General features: G+C 42.4%; 1 protein-coding gene across 1 annotated transcript; it reads left to right on the forward strand.

The window, feature by feature from the left end:
- TMEM154 (transmembrane protein 154) lies at positions 1 to 22184 on the forward strand. The gene is made up of 6 exons (XM_054066261.1): positions 1 to 209; positions 8609 to 8917; positions 10648 to 10675; positions 11838 to 11923; positions 13458 to 13518; positions 18032 to 22184. Exons 1-6 carry the CDS (start codon positions 143 to 145, stop codon positions 18045 to 18047), a joined length of 567 nt encoding a protein of 188 aa, XP_053922236.1. The 5' UTR covers positions 1 to 142; the 3' UTR covers positions 18048 to 22184.
- The last annotated feature ends 886 nt before the right edge of the window (positions 22185 to 23070 follow it).

A 23070-nucleotide genomic window follows, 5' to 3' on the forward strand; every position in this document is an offset into this window, starting at 1 on the left:
TTCCTAAAACCCATCAAAGGGAGTCCATCTCCTGCAGAAATGCGGCTCAGATGCACCCTGGCAGGAAACAGGAAACGTAAATGTTCTGGTGAAGCAAGGAGACAGCCAAACACCCCTCGGGTGGGAGTGCCACCAAGGTAACATGCGAAAGCAAAACTTCGTCGCACTGCTTTCTATCCTGTTGCTGGCTGGAGGATCCGATGGGAACGGTGAGTAAGAAAGTGCCTTTCTCCTTCTGAGGTGGGACTGCATTTCATGCCTGCAGCGATGGGACCGAGTCAGAGGGCAACACCCTCCAATCTGAGTGCTAGGAGAAGATCTGTGAGGACTTGCTTTCTGCTTCTTTTAGCTCTCTTTTCAGCTGCTTAACATTTTCAAAGCTTTGACTTTTTTTCCTTAGACCTAACCCGGAATAGCAGCCAAATCCTACAATTCCTGTAGTTCCTAAATTGCAGGTATGTAGGGAGCTGGAGTTTCCGTGTTGGCCCACCGGGCATTTTATTTCTAATTTATTATTTGTTGTGCTTTTTAAACTTCACATCTGTACTATCAGCGTTTAATTGTATAGTTAAAAATGGAGCACTGCTTCCATTCAAAAGACGGCTGCCACTTTCCATAGACCAGGTGCACTGAAACCAGGTTAAGAAAAAACAGCCAGTTCCAGGGACAAATATTTTGAATTCCCAGCTACAGAGCAAAGTGATCAGCGCAGTGGATTTAGCTCCTGACCTTCTGAAGGGCAGAACTGTGAGTGGAAAAGCCACTTGAGACGAAATGCTGAAGCATTGGGATGTTGTTGCAGAGGCTGTCACCTGTTTGCAGGAGGGGGTTTGTTCTGTTGGCATTTTGGCAGCCAGGAACTGTGCAAGACAGGCAGCTCTTTTAGTAAAACCTTGCCAGGTGGTGTTTATATACCTTTTGGCGTCAAACAAATCACTACCAAAGTGGACAGTATGGAGTAGGAGTGTTTGCTCCTTCTGTACTGCTGTAGTGAGCGGAAGCTCTCCAGAAGCGGGGGGGAGGATGGTCGCTCTTGGGTACCACTGGACTTCTCTTGAGATTTTGAAGGGCATTGGGGAAATAGGTGTTTAGGTGCCATTTTTACTGTAAAAAAACAGTACTATAAGCAGGGTGCAAAACTGGCCTGTAGGCTCCCAGCGTGGGAGTTTTGCTTAGCTGTAAAAGTGAACTAAGCAAGGTATAAAATGATTTGGTCTTGTCTGTATTGCTACAGCCCTGCTGCATTACAGCCACGTTTAGAAATAATCTGCAAGCACTGAACATAGTTCAGAATCAGCGGTCAGAGGAAAAGAAGGTCCCAGGGAAGAGGAGAGAAGCCTCAGTCCCCCACCCCTCAGGCCACAAGTGCCCTCTTCCCCCTTATTTTTTGCAAGGTGCATTAAAGGGGCGTCTTTAATAATTTCCTGTGCTGCTCTGCAAAGAAATGAAACCCTAATTTATTCACGCATAAAAGACCAAGAAACTGGCCCCAGTCCTTTTAAAAACTGATACATTTTATCTCACTTTCATTCTGTCAGTGGCCTTAAAGGCTGCACAAAACATCAGGCAGAGATGCCACATACCTGATGACCCAACCCACTCCTCACTGTCTTTAGAGGCTTCCTACCTGTAAATCCACTTTTAAGTTTTGGTTGATTTTGGAACAGTTCCTCGGTGGGAGTGAGTCATTCCTTCCAGAGCTCTCCCCAGCTGCTGTCAGCCCTGGCTGTCCCGAGCCAGCTCCCTGCTGCTGGGGAAGGGGAGCAGAGCACACACACAGAGAAGAGCAGGGACCGTTGCTCCCTACATAAATGCGGCTTTTGTTTGTGCAGCCAGCCTGAAAACGTTCCCTGGGCTTACTCTGGCTGTGAGGGTGTGAGGGGGAAAGTGGTGAACTTGGGCCTTGGACTTGAACGTGTACTGGAGTGGGGAGGGTCTACATAGGGTCAGGAGCCACTTTGCTCAGGGCAGCCTGCCGGGGGTAGCCTTTGCTCTCAACCCTGCTTGCTTGCAGATCAACAGTGTAGGACCTTTAGAGGAGCTTTTTTCCTTTTTCCTCCAGTCCCAGACACAGTCCTCACCTTTGAAGTGAGGACTTCTGCTGAAGAAGAGGGCAGAAGCTCTTGAGGATATGCAGGAAAAAGAGTTGGACTTGATGATCCTTTTGGGTCCCTACCAACTCAGGTCATTCTGTGATTCTGTGGTCTCTCAGGTCTCACCTCCACTGTCTAGAAACAAAATAGCTTATAAGAGTATGATTAAATCTTGCAGCATGGACAGATTGAAGCCCTTTTAAGTCCTGATCCCATACAATGCTAAAGCCTTATAAAATCCTAGTCTTGTCATTTGAATTATGATTAACAGACAGTTTTCTTCTGGCTACATTACGATTACCTTAGCTAGTAGCTCTAAGAGCGTGCCTGAAGTGTCAGTACTGGGTACCAGCCCTCTCCCCACTCCTCGCTGAGGGGCTATTGAGTTTTGCACCAGTCCCTGTCCTTTTGCCCATCCACTTGCTCTATGCAGGCAGAAAGCGCTGCTGTCGACCTGCTGAGGGCCAGCAGTGGCCCTCCCTCGTCTGGGTGATGCTGGCTGCTGCTTGGCCTCACAGCAGCCTTGAAGACTTACCTAAGTATGTGCTGACCCTAGGAACAAGTATTAAGGCCCTTATTACTGCTTATAGGAAAAGGTTCTGACCCTATGGGCATTTCCAAGGGTACACCACCTCCCTCCGTGCTTGGTGAAACGTGGAGGAAATTGCAGCGTAAGTGGTCTGACTCTGGGAGCAAGAAAATGAGCGAAAGAGAGGAAGAGTAAAGCACTTAAGGTCATTAAATGAAGAGCTGGGGTGGTTGCAGGTAGTGCTTTATTTTTGCTGTGCTGCACTATTGTTTCAAGCTGCCATTCAAAGAAACATGCTATCAAAGACCCAAACGTTCAGCCTCTTGTGCTGTGAGCACAGGCAACAGCTCTCTCTTGCAGAGAAGTGCCTTTTAGTTAAAGTCCCCTACGAAGCCAAGGTCTCCAAGGGACTGATATTTTTTACACGTTCCCCCATCGAGTAACGAACTTAGGAATGGGTTTGAACCCTTCAGAGTCCCCTGTAACAATGTTCTAGCAAAGCAGCAATCTAAGAAATGACAATTTTCTACATCATCTCTTGCCAAAGTACAACTCCCTAAAAAGCAGATAAAAAAACATTTTCTGCTGAACACATCAATTCCTTGTACATCTTTACTCCTGTCTGTCCTTTTATCCACGTACACAAACTCCCACTGTGTTTTATTCAAGTGCTTCAGGAGCATTTCAGAAAATCTCTCCTTTACATCAGCAAGATTGTATACTTAATTTCAGACTGTGACCCTGGTCTGTTTTCCCTCAAGACATTTTATGATAGCTGGAAAGCCTGTAGAGCTTTTGAATCCTTAACTTCAGGGTCCTCCTGAGAGCAAGAAACACCAAGAGATTGGCATCACAGGGAGGTCGCATGGGTATCACTGATGCAGAACCAGAAGGCCATCAGATTAAATAAATGCAACTAAATGCTTAAATTGGTCTTCAAAATCTTTAGTATTTGGGCTGAGAAATGAGAGTACAGGTTTACAGTTTGACTCTATGACATGTAACTGAATTCACAATGCCAGCACTTCAGCTGGATGGAAGTACAGTGAGGAGAAAGGAGTTTCCATTGTCTAGAAATGAACCTAAACAGTCGTTTCCACTTTCAGGTAATACCTAGATAACACTTTCTAAGCATTCAGTTTTAATAGGATCTTGTCTACAGATTAGCCATCCTGAAATGTTTGTACTCCCTCATCAAAAGAGCGTGTGCGCCCGACAGCTAGCCTGCAGGCTTTTAATGATTCCTCTTCTAGCCAGGCTGACAGGCGGGACCTGCTGCAACAGGCAGCTGGGCAAGCCCTGGCCACGGCAAGGAACGGCCCTGATTATAGCAACGTGAGGCGCAGGGAAAGGAACAGAACAGGGATGAGTCGAGGAGTAGGAGAGAGGATCATACAGACCACGTGGAGTGGCATGACTGTACCACCAGAAGGAACGTGTGTATGAAGCAGAGTAATATACGATGTGGTAGCTTTACATCATCATACACAGCTTTGTAGCCTTTTCTTGTTTTGTCACCCTCTTGTGAGCCTCTCCTTTCACTGCACTGTTATAACTTACTAGAAATTTTGGAGAAATGAAGAATTGCCTTTCAAACCAATACGCTTGTCTATCCCATTAACTTACCTCTTGCTTTTCCTCTGTTGTGTCCCTTCTGTAAGAAAGTACAATAGTGTAATTTGAAAAATTCCCTTCAGAGACCCCAATCCTCAAGTCTGATGAGAAGACAGCAGGGAAACTGCTGATTTCCAGCAGAACTGAATGTGCTGACTGCTGGCTATTTTCCTTTGCCTCACATCCAACTGAAATCAGAAACCTGTTTGCCCACTTACTTCATCAAGAAACTCATATCGCCACCTCTGAGTGCTGCAGCACAAACCTCAGAGGAAGAAATGCTGCAACAAGAGAAATGTTGCTTTTTTGTTGGAGATGCAGTTAGTTGTTTTGACTCCGGTCTGCAAAGCTACTCGGTATATTCAACTCCTTCTGTCTCCTTTGAAAGGCAGGCTTGGGAGCACCTGCAAAACTCATGCCAAGTTCATCAGTAATCCAAGCATATTTTTAAAGTAGAAAATACTGAATAATATTTATACGATAGTATCTGCGTGGTATAAGATATAGGCTTTTTGGTATAGCCTTTTCGTAATTTATAAGAACTGGAACGCTTTTTGAGCTGCTGCTAGTGCTTGCTCAGACATTTTGGCCCCCTGAAGACTAGATCCTCTTGTACCTTAGTGGTGGGAACCTGAGGACTTGTTAGCTTCCAGCTGGGCCTAGCTCCGCGTCAGGGTGGGACACCGCTGCATGCCAGCCCCTGTCCTTTCTGCTGTTGAAAGCATGGAAGGGGGCAATGTGGACTGGGCTGAAGCTGTGGCGTGCTCTCACTTCCCTCAACATGGTGAGAAGTTGCCAGCACTCATGCCCCAAGAAGTCCAGACAAAGCTGAAGCTGATTCTGTTTTTGTATGAGTGTATGAGTACCTGAGGTGCTCGTACAAAATGTGGCTGAGGTGTGCAGAGAACCGAGCACTGACGTCAGAATGCAGCCAACCACATGCGGCTGAACTCTGCAAGAGGAAAGGCATGGGCTTTGCGAAGTCAAGGAGTTATCCGCGTGATCAGATGTGCCTTGCTCCTTGTTGCTCTCCATTAGCCTTTTTTTCCATGTGTTGTGTTGTGACGTGTCGTGTCGTGTCGTGTTGTGTTGTGTCGTGTCATGTCATGTCATGTCATGGTCAGAATTCGTTTTGGAGGGAGGTAGTAGGTCTCTGCAAGGTGATACCTAAGCACAGTTGACAAGACAGTTCATGGTATGAATGACCACTTCAAATCTGTCTCCTTGCAGGCATGGAGAAAATGTTTGAATAGCATGCCACCAAATATTTGACTTTCAGATACTCTTCTGCCCTGCTCCAAACCTTGCAATCTTCAGCTTTCATTCACCCTCCAAAGCAGCCTCTGGGGCCAGCGGCAACACAGCCCACTTGCTATTTTGAGCACTTTAAACTGAAACACAATAAAAAACTACACCTACATTGTGGCCAACCATGTGGGTCTCATGTGGCCTGGGCAGCTGGCTGCAGCGAGTGCAGTGCCTGCACCAGCAGGGCTGAGTCCGTCCCTTCCCATCGGGCTGGAGGTACAAATCCTTCCTTGGTGCAAGCCACCAGGCCCACCCAGGTGCAGGCTGGGACTTTCCTACTGCATAAAAAATGTGACATGCATGTCCCAAGAATGAGAGCAGCCCCTGTGTGACAGGGAGGGGATCCCTCAGGTCTGAGCTCTGGTCCTCAGTGGTGATGAGCAGATGAGCTGCAGGAAGATGTGTTGAGGCAGCAGGTGAAGCACAGGAAACAAGAGCAATATCCTTGCGAGAACATTATGCAACTGGCTGCCCTTCTGCTGAAAGACATATATAATTCGCTTGGAGAAAATACCTCTGTAAGAGGAAATGGCGTTCACAGGAGAGATGTTGTTTTGTCCCTGGAATTATGCAAAGTGAACAGAAATACATGGCAGCAGGGTCACCCCCTGCAATTTGCCATTTTCTTTACCTAGAGACTAGGAAAGGTAATTCTGTTTCATACAAAGACAAATGGTTTGAAATCTGCTGCATAGCTCAAAAATAGGCAAGTAAAAAGTACTAGAGACACTAGAAGAGTCTCTCTTGGAAATGAAATTCAGCATACACTGCTGCTGAAAGTTTAGCCCTGCAGTTAATGAGGTGTGACTGTTTGCTCTTGCTTTAAAGTCACACCGTACTTTAGACATCAGAAAAAATCTGGTTTAGCTCTAAGAATAAATGAAAAATATGGTATTTTCCTTACACCCTTTCCCATTTGTACTATCTTTAGCAATGGGTTTGTATTAAATGAAGCAGATGACAGGTTTCAAGGGCGATGGCCAGAGGAGGAGAATGAAGCAAGGTGTTCAAAGCATTTTGCTGTGGCTGAGGTGGTCCATCACACCACGGTCTATGGTATGGCCATCTCCAGCAATACCTTACTGCTCTGCACAACAGCAATCGAAATGGAGTGGCTGAAGGCACTGCAGGCTATAAACTACCTCAGGAAAGAAAAGTGGCCAAACTAATAAGGAAGAGGAGCTCTCCCTCCTGTCCTCTACAACAGGATTAATGAGACCCGGCAGAGCACAGGAAGGGGTGGTGGAGAACACCAGTAAGGGGTCATTATCTGCAAGGGAGGCAGTGATCGTGTTTTGCTCTTGATTGAAACACTAAACACAGAAGTAAGTGACAGACTGACTATTGATAGGAAGTGCTTTGCCACTGAAAAGCTGACATTTTCATTGTCGTATTGTGGTGGAAGAGTCTGGTGACCTTTGCAGTATTAAATACTATATTCAAGCATAAGGTATTATTTATTTTTGTCATAGTTTTTAGGAAAGGATGAAACAATTGGGTGCCTGACTGATACGCACAGCATAAAACCCTAGATAAATCACTGCTGTCACACTCAAATAATTTTAGTTGTTTGAAATTGGTTTTCCTGGAGCACAGTCTCATGAGATACTCATCTCCTCCTTGAGACAAATCTGACAGGAGAGCTGCAGAGTGGATTAAGCAAGAGATAGCGCTCTAATCCCAGTTTTCCTCTCTCACTTGGTGTCCCTGGGAAGGACAGAATGCTGTCCTCCTAATTTCTCATTTGTAGAATGGAGATGATAACTGCTCATCTCTCAGGGCCATTATGAAGATTAATGTGTTTACAAAAGCATTTAAAATGCTAAGTACTTCTGGTTCCAGCCCTGTGAGATTTGAAATGCCAGCACTGAGGTGCTGAAAGGCTTAAGCTCTTGCTAACTCTAGTGGAAACGATGGCTGCCCAGCACTTTACAAGAACAGGGAGAAACATGTCATTGCAAAAGTCACGAAATCCCATCCTGCTTTATAGCATAAAAAGAGAGCAGCACCATGCCAGCATTGTATCTGAAAGGGCAGATAACATAAAAAGTCATCTAATTTCATGCTAAGAAAATTACTGAAGGTTTTGCACTTGGAAACATGTTGGTGTAATTTATCTAAGGACTGATTCCTGCACCTTTGTCAACAATAGGATTTCTGGTATTGGTACGTAATACAGTATCAGCCCAGAATTTGCTGTACTTCTGCTAAGCTTTAAATTCTGTGACAGTCAACACGGACTTAATTAGCTGCAAAAAGTCTTGTTTTGCTATTACCAATACAGGCAATTTCAGCCACCTTCATTACAAAATATATGCTAAATGAAACACATATCCAAAACAAGATTCAAAATCCCCAGTCTTAGAATTTGTGAAGAGTACCCAGCACTGACTCTTTACTGCGTCAAACAGAGGAGCACTTAGTTGCTTTTTTTATCCAGTAAAGTTGCTGTGCTATTACTACCTCTTCTAGTCCATGCAGAAGTGAAAGTCAGCACCTCTGTGGGCTTCACACTTCCTCTCACCAGTTCTGTTTTTCACAGTGAGACAAATTTAACAATTTGAGAGAGGCACAGAATCAGGGAGATGAGAGAGCCAGAGGAACTCCTTAGCTTGGGATAATGGTCTCCCCAAAGGGTGTATTAACTCCTTGGGTAAACAGGGTGGGGTGGCAGAGGTTGTGGCCATACTGGCTAAGGCTGAGGAGCAAAGCAGGATGGTATGGTTTACTGAGAAGCAGAAGACTTTTACATGAGAGCAAGACCGGATGCCAACCTGCAGGAAAACAGTCTGTGCAAGACAGCTGCATGCAGACAGACCGTGCATGCTGATGTGTCCCAGTAAAAGCTAACTAAAAATCATAGTCAAGACTGGTAAGATTTTGTGACTAATTTGCAATATAATTTTAGATTTCATGCCCAAGACTTCAAATCTGTGTGTTTGGGGAATCTGCTGGTTTTTTTTTTTTAAGACAGCAAGTGAAAATAAATATTAAAGCTGTATGCTTTGACTCACTGATAATACCATAAAAGCCATATGTTAAGTTGTCCACATATATTTGGCAGGTTCCGACAATGATGGTTCAGGAGATGGATCACTGATATTATCCACCATTACAGTAATGCCTCCTGCTACGCATTCTTCGACTGAGAATGACAATGAGTCAGTACTTGTCACTGCAAGAGCTACTGAAAGCAGTTTTGAAACAAAAAGTACTCTAAGTACAGAATTGAATGCTGTGGACAATCAGGACAGCATAGAAGCAGCAGAACCGTCTGCGTTGACATATGTTGTCCCCGTCGTGCTGCTGGTCCTGCTGATTTTGCTGATCATGTTTTTCGTAATACATCATAAAAGGAAAAAGACTAAACAAGGTAAATTTGTCTTCTTGCACATCAGAAGTATATTTTTAGCACATGCTCAACAGTAACAAAATGCTATTTGGAGGCTTGGGATGCCAAATTTAGGATGTATTTCTCTGGATGTAGCTGCACGTTTGACAGATAGGAAAGGGATCCACCCCCGGCCAGTGATATCTAGGCACGCAGCTCTCCTTAGGCGTGAGCTGGTTCTGTTCCTTGGCACCTCCTGCTCACATGGCACTGAGCGCCGGCTCCTAGCGATGCTGGGAACAGTGTATGGATGAAACCCTGTGGCTGCAAATGTTTATTCTGTCTTTATGCTTGCTAACATCATGCAAGGTGAATTTAATGCTTCCATCGCCCATACTGCCCACAAGGGAAAGCTGCTCAGAGCTCCAATAACATAGGAACAAGCAAAACTATTTTAAGGCACCCTTTTATCGGATCCTGTAGGGTGGTGGCAGCTATGAAGATATAACAGTAAACAAGCTAGGAATGCCATGGTCAGACTGCCTGGGTGCTGTGATAAGGGAGAGCAGTACTTCAGGAAGGTACATGGACCTGTTATCAAAGAAATCAATAACTTGGAGTGTCAAGCCACAGAAAACAAACTGAGGTATCATATTAAAACTATGCAGATTGTAAGTGAAGTCCTGAAATGGCTGTGTCAGCATCTCTACAGAACAGGAGTGCAGCTGTAAGCTCCTGAGCCTGCGAACAGTGACACAGATTTTAAGTCCGGTTTTAGGATGCAACAGCCTTATCACTGGGTCACCTTCCTAGAAAACTTTGAATTCACAAGCAGGCACCTAGTTGCCTGTGTTTCTACATGACCTGAAATGCAAGTACACTCTTCAGAGGGATGGGTAATGTGGTGCCTTGCAGCAGTATGATCCTGGGTTCTCTTGTCCTGTGCCTATTGCTTGGAGCTGGGATTCTGGGCATCCTCAAGATGGGAGCAGATGGCTCTGTTGCCCTGGGGTGTCTCAGCAGTCAGGGAATGTGCTGGAACAAGTTGGAGGTGTCAGCACCCCTTGGCAACAATGAGTTAAAAATAAGCTGGTTTAAGACTGTATGCAATGTGAATCCTATATGTAGTTCTTAATTTTTTTTGAGCCTTTTCGGTCACTTGATTCTTGGAGGGGAAGTTATTAATATGAATAATGTCTGTTGCACTATTTTTTTTCCCACACATATTTACTCTGTCTTGGGGTCTAACTGGCTTTGGAATGCTTTGGACCCCTTTTGACATCTGGCTAGTTTAGCTTCATTTGCCTGAGATTTAATCTATGCAAATCCATCCTTCCTTTTTCTCTCCGTAAGCATCTCCCAGAGCCTCCAGATGGAGCCGGACTCTTTGCCTGTCACCTGCAGCAAAATGCCCCGATGCTTCCACTAAACATTGTTTTAGAGCAGTGGTTCCTTTTTAGGGTGTTATGACATCTGTTTTGCTCAGGGAAGCGTGCAACTGCCGTGTCCTGCCCACTGCGGCTCTAACAGTCAGTTTTCTCCCAGCATGGCTGACCTAAAAATGAGCTGCTTTTAGCATGCTCAAGATTAAATATAATGGGTTCTTCTGAAAATTACAAAAGGGATGAGATATTTTGTCTTTCATCTACAAGTTAACTATTATGCCTTTTGAAGACGCAACCTGTTTTATGTGACCCTGCTCCAGACTTGCTTGCAGTCTGGGCCCTGTATATTCAAAGAGCAGAATGAACATCAACTTTTTTCTTTTCCAGATGAGCTGGGAAGTGAAAATGTGAAAAGGTAAAGTTTGTGAACATAACTTTTTTATTATTATTATTTTACTCTAACAAAATATTATGATTTTGGGGTCCTTCATCATCTGTTTTATTAACCGTACAATAATCCTCATTACTTTTTGCTATTAATTCTTTCAGTTAACTATCTTGAGAGGTGACTAAAGCACAGCTTCAGTATTTAGCTGACGGTGTAAGACTGCAAGAGAAGAACAGGCGCTACAGTGTCTGAGAGGCTGCTCTACAGGCATCTACTGCCCACAGCCACTCCTCCACCTGCCCTAGGCACCCGTGGCCTCCCCTTCTGCAGGACATACAAAGTGGCCCATGAGCAAAGGGTATCGGTTCCCAGGCTCATCACAGGCTTTTACTATTCGCAATAAGCTCTGCCTCTTGCTCCCCTGTTTTTCAAGTTTGTCTTCTCACTTTGAGGCGAGGCAGAAAGGCTCGCCCAGCTGCTGTGGAAGCAATGCCTTAGGCTGCTGGGAAAACAAGCCAAAAGCTCCATGGCTCTTATCAGAGTGATAATTTTTATTGTTGCCTTTTATTGATCTCCATCTTGCTAATCAATGCTAGAAGTTATTATATCAAATTGGCTTCACAGGGAAAAAAATATAATTTTTTTGCTAAAAGTAATTTTTCTACCATGTGACTCCAGGAATGATCAGCAAAGGGGAGCTAAATAGAGCAGTTAAATAAATGAAGAGTTACTCTACTCGTGACCTTCCCCTCTGAAGTTTCTGCCAACGTCAGTCACAACTAGGATGAAACTTCAGATCGCCTGGTTTTATCACTGGAGCAACGGGACTTTTTCCACGTGTTCCACCAGGGCAGAGACAAACTACTTTATTTTTCAGTTTTCTATTTCCAGTAAGGACAGTTCTCAAACAGCTACTCTTGGCATATCCCAGACTGCACCACCCAAGTCCCTCTGCACGCAATGTCCCAGCCCGCCCTACCACTGCCCAAGACTGGCATCTCACAAATGCTCCTTCACATCTGTTTCCAGACATGTCGTTCACACCTGCTGGGCTGATCGTTTCTTAGTGTACTAGGCTAGTATGGCTACGTGCACCTAGAATGAGGAAAAAGATACAAAATTATTACATTATAAGTGTTTGAATTAAGCATTTTGTGTAATGCCTTTTTTCCCTCTCCTTCTTCTCAAGTCCTATTTTTGAAGAAGACACGCCCTCTGTTATGGAGATAGAAATGGAAGAACTCGATAAATGGATGAACAGCATGAACAAAAATGGTACACAGTAACCCCTCTACTCCACCCTCCCTCTCTTTCTAGCTGGTGTAGATCCCATGCATAGAAAAATCGATGTAAGATATTTTGTATGTGTGTCACTGCTTTTCCTATAACGCTTTTAGTTGTGTTCTTGACTCCTTGCTACTAAAATAGCAGCACAAATGTCAGAGGTAGAATTGTTCAGAGTAATATTTTAGTTTGTGTGGGAGCTTATTTTTAACATATGAGGGAATATCATAAATGTTTTGAGTTTCCAGTAGGCACTTCTATTGAACACACACATAGCTGTGAATGACATTTTTAAATACGTATTTTTAATGCTAAATACTAGTTTTCCTCAAGCGTCTAGTTCTTTCAGTTTTCAGAGTTTCTACTGTTCTGTGCTCCACACTGTGCTGTTGTAGAAGAAACGTGCGTTTACTCATAGTTCAGACCACTGTAAACTACTGCTGCCAGGATATTAATGCATCCCTCCCCTGTCTGTGTCCTTTCACTTGCTTGCCATCTCTACCATGTGAAATGCAAGCTGCTCTTAGCTCCCAGCACTGTTCATCCTCTACATGAGGCTCTGGCAAGCCTAGAAGCCCATGGAGCAATTAGTACCTGCAGTAACTACCACCAGCATCTTCATCTTCTTAGTTACTTCTAAGTATTTTGTATTTTCCACCCCTGTTTTCCTCCCGGCTGAAATCTCCCAGTCAAAGTCTTCAAGGGCCCTGTGTCCTTCTTTGAGGCTTTCCTCAAAAAAAAAGCAGGTCTTTGGTAAGGCATGAATTAACAAAGGCATGATTTTGAACTGCTAGCAGCTTTTCACTGGCTAGGAAACATTGAAACCTTGATACTTTTTTTTCATTCCTGATCCCTTGCCTTACATCCAACTGGCTCACTTCCTAACCTCGTAGGGGTGCTTTGTTTTTCAGGACATAAAACTCTATAGAGCATTTCTTTGCGTTAGCACAGTGCTCCACATGATGGGTTTTGACCTTCGCGGTCTGTAAGCTCTAGCAGAAAACATGTGCTCAGCAGCAGCAGCAGTGAAATAAAGGCATTAAGTGTAGCACACAGGAAAATAGTGCTGTAATTTTTTTTTTTAAAGTTCTGTGGTTAGAAGGGAGCAAATAGTTTACATACAGGGGGTTTTTTTGTTAGTGTTCCCTAAATTACAGCCCTAAATTCCCAGCTGAACTATAAAGCTTAGATGCAGTTACAAGCAGTGGAAGATTAACAAATAGTCCTCCCAAGGGTAGGTTAAGGAAAAAAGTCCTCAAAAGTAGTTCATTTGTATGAACAGTGTGTACATAAACAGCTGCAATATATATAATAAAGACATTATGACAGCACCTATCACAGGTAGGAAGAATTTAAAACACGTAACATTTACACTATGCTGATTTTACAGGAAAAAAAGAGTGCAGAATTGTATCTGCAGCTTTACATTCTAGAGAGACTGCGCTAGCAGAGTTGATGCAGTTTTGAAATAAATGGCAAATAGCTTCCAAGAGTAACTTTAGTTTTGGGTTTTATCCTTTTTCAGCTGACTGTGAATGTTTGCCTACTGTCAGAGAAGAAGAAAAAGAATCACTTGCCAACCCAAGGTACTCCTAATTCATTATACTATTTGAAGAAATATGGTCAATGTCATTCCAAAATAATCCAACTTCTCTAGTATATAATTATGAGTGATTCTTTGATCCACTTAAGTTTTAAAGGTTCTTATACATAAGGGATCTTTGATTTCAACTCAAACAAATGGTTTGATGCTCTTATTTCTAAACCAGTCTCTGCCTGTAAATTGCACTCCTAAACAATCTTGTGGTTGTAAACCTGTGCAAGACAGACAACCAGATGGCACAGATGGAGTTTCACTCACTGATCAGACTTTAATCACAGTTTCCCAAGGTGTTAATACAAGCATTCAGCATAGCTTCCTTGGCACCAGCATGGACATCCAGCTCCCCTCCATCCAGCCACCGGGTGCCTATAGGTCCCAGAGAGCCACTGCCAGATGTTTTGGCTAGAGCTGTGAGCTGTTGGCCCAGGATAAATCCAAAGGGTGTTCTCATTGTCCCTGTGCAGTGCTGCCGTGGAGCACTAGCTCATGGCCCAAGCAGAGATTCTAGAGGGATGTAAAACCACAATCCTGAGAGCTTGTAAACTTAAAAACTTCCTGGCTGGTTTCCTCAGGATTGTGGCTAGAGCCCCAAACTCACATTTTCCTGCATTAAAAATTCTGGTTTCAATTGAAAGCTGAGGACAAAAATGTACATCACCCTTGCCTGCATGTTCACGTTACACTGGCATTTTGGGGGGTGAGCAAAGCAGCTCGTCTGTGCCAGGCTATGATAACAAACAATTAAACCTTCTTGTGTGGCAAGAAAATCCCTGATGCCTTGGAAGCAGCAGACACAAGAAGGCAAGGCCAGCAGCTGGGACGGTGTGAGAAGGGTGGGCAGGATGAGGACCTAAGTCTCCCCTTCCCGTAACACCAGATAACTTGGTTCAACAGACTTCTGGTGAAGCGGCACCTCCCACTGCAGACCATCATAAAGTCCTGCTTCCCCTCTTTTCTGGGTTTCCTTGCTCAGGATTGAAATAGCAGTGATGTTAAATCATTACTGACCGAGAGCCCTCAACTCAGTTGCTCCAAAGCTGCAGTTCCGGGGCAGCTTTTCGATGGGGCTGCTCCATTGCAGTTATTTCTATTTAAAAGGTTTCTGCTTACGGCTATTGCAAGAAAAAGTGTTGTTGTTGTGGGAGTTTGGGGTTTTATTTTTTTTTGCATTTTGGGTTTTTTTTTAAAAAAAAAACCAAACAACAAAAACCAAACACCAAACCAAACTTAGATCCTAGATTCCAGATGTGTGCAAGCCTCCGAATGATACATTAGAGGAAAAATTGTTAAGGAGAGGCAACTACATAGTGGGTTTCAGATTTGCTGAGCCTACCTGACTCTAGAAGGGACCACAGGACAAAGTGAGCCACATGCTAACACCAGCAGAAGTTAGTCATACTGTAAAAGGCTTTTTAGGTACAAGGACACCCTAAGTATTACAGAATTTAAACATTTCATTTCCAGAAAAAAAAAAGAAAAAATCATTACCTACCAGCTTGAACTGATTTTAAATATCACCCTTGCTAAAGTGTTTTTGTACTGGATTTGCATTAGCCCCATCAGAAGGGCTCCTGACTGGCAGAAGGTGTCTTTGGGCTACACCCTAACACAAGTTCCCCACCTGTAAAACAGAGATATTGTCACTTCAAAGCACTATTGTGAGGCTTAAGACTTGACGCAGAAAAGCAGTGCTGTTCAGATGAGCATGCTTCAGTCAGATGAAGGCACGCATGTTTTTAAGCATATTTTCCTATGACTAATATCATAGGATCAGACTGTAGAGAAATTTGTCTCTAAATTCCAGGAAAGCAAATAAATGCAAATAAAAAGGAGATTTATATCTCAGACATTTAGAGCTGCTCAGACAAAGGATATTAGTTGAATACAAATAGCAAGATTATTCAACCTAAGATTCTGAAAGGCTGGGCAAATTTCTTCTCAAATTATGGTAACTCCTTTTTGTTGTGGTTTAATCGCAGCCGGCAGCTGAGCCCACACAGCCACTCACTCACCATTCCCTGGTGGGATGGGGGAGAGAATCAGAAGGGTAAAAGTGCATGAAACTCGTGGGCTGAGATAAAGACAGTTTAATAAGTAAAGCAAAAGCTGCACATGCAGGCAAAGCAAAACAAGGAATTAATTCACTCCTTCCCATTGGCAGACAAGCGTTCAGTCATATCTGGGAAAGCAAGGCTCCATTACATGTAACCGGTACTTGGAAAGACAAAACATCACAGCTCCAAACACCCCCTCTTTCCTTCTCCCCCCAGTTCTATATACTAAGCCTGATGTCATATTGTGTAGAACATCTGGAGAAGAGGAAGCTGAGGGGAGACCTCATTGCTCTCTACAACTACCTGAAAGGAGGTTGTGGAGAGGAGGGAGCTGGCCTCTTCTCCCAAGTGACAGGGAACAGGACAAGGGGGAATGGCCTCAAGCTCCTCCAGGGGAGGTTCAGGCTGGACATCAGGAAAAAATTTTTCATGGAAAGGGTCGTTGGGCACTGGCAGAGGCTGCTCAGGGAGGTGGTTGAGTCACCTTCCTTGGAGGTGTTTAACGACGGGTGGATGAGGTGCTGAGGGGCATGGTTTAGGGAGTGTTAGGAATGGTTGGGCTCGATCATCCAGTGGGTCCTTTCCAACCTAGTGATTCTATGATCCCTTTGGTCAGTTGGTGTCAGTTATCCCAGCTCTGTCTCCTCCAAGCTTCTTGTCCCTTCCCAGCCCACTCACTGGCAGGTTGGCGTGAAGAGCAAAAAAAGGCTTGACTCTATGTAAGCCTGGCTCAGCAGTGTTGAAGACATCCCTGAATTGTCAACACTGTTTCCAGCGCCAAAACATAGCCCTATACCAGCTACAATGAAGAAAATTAATTCTATCTCAGCCAAACCCAGCACACTTTATATTTTAAGGATGATATCCATCATCATTTCCATATAGAAATCAGCAAGGCCTCACTGAAGCTGGATGAACGTTGTTTTCCTGCTTTGCGAAGATGCTGGGGGAAAAGTTTATAATAACCAAAAGTTTTGAACTGTGAATTGATTTTGATAAGACATTTTGAAAACATCCGAGACTCAATGTTTCAATAATGACATTTTGACATTTTCAAAATGGAAGTTGTTCCAAAACTACTTTTCAGAGTAAGCGACTTTTAAATATAAAATATATAAAGGTCTAAAGGACAGAACCCCGTGGTGGGCAAATATTTCCAAGTTAAGTGTTTCCCTTAAAACTACTTTTTCAAATTTCATTTTACATGAAATTTTGAAAAATGCTTCATTTCAAAGTGAAAAGATATCTGAAGTGGTGAGATTTCCTGGTAAACAACAACAAAAAAATCGGTTCTCATTTATTTCTGCAGTTGAACCTTATCAGACCAAGACCTGCTGCTTTTCCTGACCAAACTCATAGCTGAATAAATGATGTCAGAAAGAGAACTACATACAGATAAACAGCAGCTCTTTTGAGCAAGTGAATGACTATGAAGTAAAACTAAACAAAGCCATTATGGCAAAGGTTTGCACTCATGAGCATCAAGGCTGCAGATTCGTGCACAAGAGGCAAGACATGACAGCCCAGGCTCTTTTGTAGGTAGAGCACGGAACCACAGACTCCCCAGCCTCTCTGGGGCCAAGAGTCCCGTTCTGTGCATGCAGGCATCCACAGGGGTGGCAGGCAAGGGCTGATGCTCCTTGATCTTTTCTCTGGAGACCTTTACTCCCCTGGCAAATAGGGACATAGCCTGTCCCCTTCTCAGCACCTCTCTTTATAGGCTGCTGAGGACAATGAAACAAATGCCTTTCTGCTTTATCACACCTCCCAAGCAGGTTTGGTTTTCCCTGGGCAATGCTGGGTACCTTCCTGCCCTTTCTGTCAGAAGAAGGCGACTCTTACGGGTGAGGAATATGTCAGTACTGAAAGAGATACTCCCTTTCCAGGCTGTGCATCAGTTTGGTAAGGTACATAAAAAAATTGAGCTAAATATTAAGAGTATCAGTGGCTCTTTTAACTTCAGTGGTGGTTTATAATGCTGCTGTTAATGCTTACTGATATCTAACCAGCCAATAAAAGATGTTGCATTTGATGTTGGCATGAACGAGACATTATTAAGAAAGTGCTAGGGAGCATGCTAGCTGGGCAGAAACCAGCAGGACAAAGAAAATTCACCTCTTACAAGGCCGGACCTAACTCAAAAATTCCATCTGTAAAAAAATTATCCTCACCTGTGGAAAAAAGGAATTTTTTTCAGTCCTCGCCTGGAAGCAGAAGAAAGCATGCACAGGAAAGCAGGTAGTCAGAGAAATCAGATTCAGCCCTTGCTACCAGCATCTAGCACCACAGGTGGAGACTTTTCATGCATTGCCTGGCTGACAGTTGTTTTCTGATAACACCCTTCTCATGGACTCCAGAGATACTTTTGCATATTATTTCTTGCTGAGACCACTGACCAAGCAGCATGACACTGATGTGTTTTTCTTTTCCATGTACACGCAGTGATGGCGAATCATGAAGTCAGAACAGTAAAGAACTGGTTAAAATGAAGCAGTGCACGAGCTCCCAGTTACTGGATGGAATGGATTTAAATATAATTCATCTCGAAAGGCGAGAGAAGCACATGTTTTTGTTGTGTTCTGCTACATACTGTCTTCAGAAAGAAAACATCACCAAGGGGAAGAAAAAGAGACAAAAAATGAAATCACTGTAGTAAGATGAGGGGCTGATTTAAATTTCTTCCGCAATAAAACTCATCACAAATCAGGAAGTCTCTTCCCCCAGCCCCCCTTACATCCCACCTTCTCAATCATCCGTGTTTCTGTCTAGTTCTCCACTTGTGTTTTGTGCAGCACTTAATACCACTTCTGTTCCAAGTCTGGTGGATTTCTTTGCATTTTTTGTGGGCAATTGTTTTAAAATACAGAAAGAGCATACATAATTCTGGACTGCCCTGGCTTGGTGGATGTGAAGCTCATGCCTATAAGTTGTTTATTCTTCAATATGCTTTTTGGTAATGATGCACTGATTTGCATAGGACTTGTGCCAGGGAGGTACCAGCTTAGGACTGACAGACTAGTTCTGAGGGCAGACAGAGCAACTGAAAAGCCTCTCCGAGGATTCACTGGAAGCAACTGCAGCCCAAGGAGGGCATAGTCTTTGTAACGTGCTTTTTGGTTTTCAAATTAAAGGCATTGCAGAAATGAAAAATATTATTTTGTGATTGCCTTTCAGTTCATTATCTCCACAGTTCAGTGGGGCTGGTTCTCACCACTTGACCCTCCAGTGCTGTTCTCTGACAACTACCTACTTCAAGAATATTCAGCTTGAAAACATTCCTTTTTAAAAATGAGAGGCTGAAAAATTGAACAATTCAGTGCTTACACCAAACACAAGTTTAGATAAGCATGTGTTAAAGGTAACAACCTGGTCAAGTTGTTCAGCAATGAGATTTCTGCTTCTTCTGGTTTTGAATATTGAGCTTCGAGTAGCTAAAAGACATGGACTTCTAAAGGTCACTTCCAATTACACTGAAAGATATCAGACTTCTGAGATACCTCAAGGTGGGAATATGAATATTGTAATTGCATCCCTTGATTTTAAGTGGCTTGTCTCTTATAGATGTAGTTTAAATATCTAATACACGTGACGGTGGATTCTTGTCTGGAAAGCTTCCCCTGCCTTATTTAGAATATTAAATTCACATCCTACCATATCTTACATCCTACTCAATCATATCTCATCTTCTATTAAGTATATAATTTCTTCCTACTTAATACATTTTCAATACAACCAGTTTTGTTTTGCCTGGAGATGTTTCAATAATATATTATCATGCGTAGCTTGGTAAAAGAAAACGAACAAAAAATGCTGCAAGCCTCTGGGATGACAGCTAAGTGTCACTAACAGGTGACAAATACAAAGCATTGAGAGTAATTGAAGATGTGTCAAAATATAAAAGGAAAAAAAATGTTTACAGTTAACAATATCCATTCATTACAGAATACAACTTAACTAGTAATTTCCTCTGAGTAAAAGATTTCTCCATTGTTCCAAAACAATTTATTGCAAACATTTTATTTAATATGACTGATGGTAAATTCATTTTCTCTTCTTGGATGACCTTTTATTTTGAAAAAAGTGTTTTAAGTTCATCTTTCACAATTTTTTTTTTTTAATATTTTCAGAAGTTTCTGACAGTAAACTCAATCTCTGGAGTATTGGTTTAAAATAATGCAATCACAGGGCCTGGAAAAAGTTAAAGACAACTATAGAAAATTTAAAAGAGGGAAGTGGATATTTTCTGGTAGCAGCTTTGTTAGCAATTTCTTCCCAACAAATGAAGATGTTATGCTCAGACTTCCTACAGTTTGCAAAGCAGTAACCTGAAGATACCCAGAACAGTGAATGTTTTCTTGAACAAAAAAGTGTTTAGAGACCTTTATCAGCTGTGTGGTTGGAGGGCAATCCACGGTGACCCAGAAGTTTGCAGCGCTACTGTCCAGCAGTGACTTCTACTCTACCTTGCTTTAGCCCACACAGCTCTGCATCCAACAGCCACTGCCTTCTGCCTGAGGAGAGCTGAAACACAGCTGCAACAAAGAGTTGAAGAATGACGTTATATGGCATAGCCCAGTTCTGACACGCTGATGATCCTTCACCTTGTCCTAGCCATGCCCCTACCACAGCGCAACACGCTAACGCAGTCTGCTGTGGCATTTGAGAAGAGGCTGCCCTGCGTGAGCTTTGTTGTTGGTTTGGGATTAGTGTTATTCACGGGTGATCCTTTCCTCAGACAAAATGCTGTACAGTTTCAAGTAAGTTCCTTGCAGAGATTTAGCTTCACTTAAAAATAGATTAGCTTGAGGGAATGTATATTCTGTAAACTCATGTTAATGAGCGTTAATTCTTGTTCCAGAGTTCATGATTAATCAATTTCTGTATCAAGCTTTAAAATCAATTTTGCCTGCAACTAATGTGTAGGTGAGAGCTTTATAATTAACCAGGTCATGCCACTTACTCTCTCAAATCTGGCATGCGAGGAAATTTCTTTTTCTATTCTGGAACTTTCTAAGCATTGCACAATAAGTAAATAAATAAATAAATAAATGGTTAGGACACTTTCTTGGTCAATTTTGGATATAAATTATCTGAATCTGCTGCTTTTAAAAAATACAAGTCTCATAGTTGCTCAGTTATTATTGGAAAAGATAGCATTTAATCTTATCTTGGCTGGCATAAAATCGTGCCCTCCCCATGTGAAACTGTCAAGTACTCAGTCCTACAAGTCACAACTTGATTTCATTGTAGAAATGGATATTTCTAATAGACTCCCCTCGTACTAGACAAATACAATACTTATGATTTCTATTTTCTCTAAACACTTCTACACCATTGTAACTCTTTCCCTCCAAACAGAAACACTAGTCTTAAACTATGGAGGGGATCACTCACTCATCCGATAACTTGCCTGCCTCTGTGCTGCCCCACTGCATCCCTCGAGTTTCTGCCTTTTATCTGCTTTTTTACATTGCAACTCTGTTTGTTTTAAACTTGTCATCAGTTTCTGGCAATTCCCTTTCACACACAGTTTATCTCAGTATTTTAAACTTGTAGATTGTTTGAATTACAGAGGATTTAGACCATTTTATTCCTGCATTAGTACAGCCAAAAGGTTGTAATATTCCAGTTTACAACTATTACCTTTAGAACGTCTGCTGATGCATCTTAATTTTCCCTGAAATGATGCACATGGTCTGGTTCAAGAAAACCAGCCAGGAGATAAGATACTAGCAGATTTGGGAAAAAAAAAAAAAATATTATTGCCATGCACTACACAGTATTTATGCTTCTGCTGCAATATCCTCATTATCAGTCTGATAATGGTGACCTATCTCACCATCATCTTACAACATCTACCACCAACTCATAACTCAAGCTCTCCCTCAGCAGAAACTGAAAAAAAAAAGCACGTAAATAGAAAGCCACTTGAACAGTGTATTATTCTAAAATGTTTAGTAAATGTGATGGTCTAACAGAGGAACCGTTATCTCTTCTTCAAGTATTTCAGTATTTATCCTGCAGTGCTCAAGACAGATTGACATCTAAGTTGCAGCATGAGCACTTTTTGTCCTGCAGAAGGCAGACAAACTACAGATCCAGACAAGGGATTGTTTGAGAACTACATGAATAAAAAGAACAATAATTAAAAACCAGCATCTCTCCTACATATGCTAAAAATCAGCATTTTAGAGATTTTTTCAGCAAATCAAATATAACTCCTCCTTTAAGTTACATATTTACTGGAATTACCAACAGTTAATTTATACCATAATGGTCATGCACGTGTAGAGCACACAATCCTTAAGTTAACCTCAGCAAAAAAGAATGTTGTTTTTAGTTTCTAGGTAGTCACGTATCCATAGATATCTGTTGGTACACAAGATAAAAAAGTAAATTGGTTTGCACTGCTAAATCTAATGGTGGGCTGTCAAAAAAACAATTCGTTTACTTTCTGCATAGGAAATTGGTGTGCAATTGTTTTATCAAATAGCTGTTTCAAATTATTTTGTAATGTAAATATTTCCAAGTTACAATATCGCTCAGTTGTTGAGTTTGAGATTTTAAGAATCTTTTTCTAATAAAGGCTTATAGCTGGTTTTAGTGTCTACAAGTTCTCTTTTTCCCATAGCCCTGACAATCCACTCAAGTCAGTGGGTGGTAATCATTTGTTGTTGTCCAGATTACTCAGGCCTTAGATGACATACGTAGTATGCAGATAAGTTATTCTCATCAGCTAGTTAAAAAAACAGGCAAAACAAAACTTAAAGGATAATTCAGTAGCCTTTTCTAATTTCAGAAGCGTGGTTGGAAATTATTTTAACTAGAGGGGAAAAAAAAATGTTACTTTATATTTCATTATATTTTTGTTAGAATAACCCAGATTCTCTTTATTAATGGTCACATTCTGGCTCCAGTGAAGCTGGCCAAACCTGTGTATTTTCTCCTTGGGTGACTGTAGCCATCTTTCTTACTTTAATGACCAATCATTTCCCAGGTTACTCCAGTTAAGCACCAAAATGGCATAAAGCTGCCAGAACAATTTTCAGAGGATTTTGGTGTTGGCGTGGAGAAAGGTATCTCCAGACAGAGATTTGGAAAAGATGAATAAAGCAGAGCATTACCTTCATCCATGTTTGCAACAGACATTTTCATTAGAGGGCCCAGAGATATCTGGAAAACTCAAGTCAGTTTTCATTCCGTGTAACGATTTTAGTGTTCAAACAACCTCAATATGAGAGCATCATAGCAATGACCAGGCAGAAACTAGTCACCTCCCCCTCACCTAAACACCACATCAGCAAGGAACTTGTCTTTGGTACAAGTACAGTCTCTAAATCTGTGGTTTTGGGCAATGCTCCTCTAGCTCTAGGGAGGTGCAAAAGAGGACTTGACCGCAGAGTCCCAGATTTTTTTTGACACCCTGGGAAGTAGTGCAGAGTTACTCCTCAAAGCCAGGTGCTCACTCGTGCCCTGTTCCG

Source organism: Cuculus canorus, chromosome 4, assembly GCF_017976375.1.
Source record: "Cuculus canorus isolate bCucCan1 chromosome 4, bCucCan1.pri, whole genome shotgun sequence".
Lineage (NCBI taxonomy): Eukaryota > Metazoa > Chordata > Aves > Cuculiformes > Cuculidae > Cuculus > Cuculus canorus.

What these genes read in the sequence shown, in the direction of transcription:
- TMEM154 (XM_054066261.1), top strand. Translation starts at nt 143, where the DNA reads ATGCGAAAGCAAAACTTCGTCGCACTGCTTTCTATCCTGTTGCTGGCT. An exon ending in TGGAGGATCCGATGGGAACG is followed by an intron (nt 210 to 8,608) that starts GTGAGTAAGAAA and finishes TATATTTGGCAG; the next exon opens with GTTCCGACAATGATGGTTCA. An exon ending in GAACAGCATGAACAAAAATG is followed by an intron (nt 11,924 to 13,457) that starts GTACACAGTAAC and finishes ATCCTTTTTCAG; the next exon opens with CTGACTGTGAATGTTTGCCT.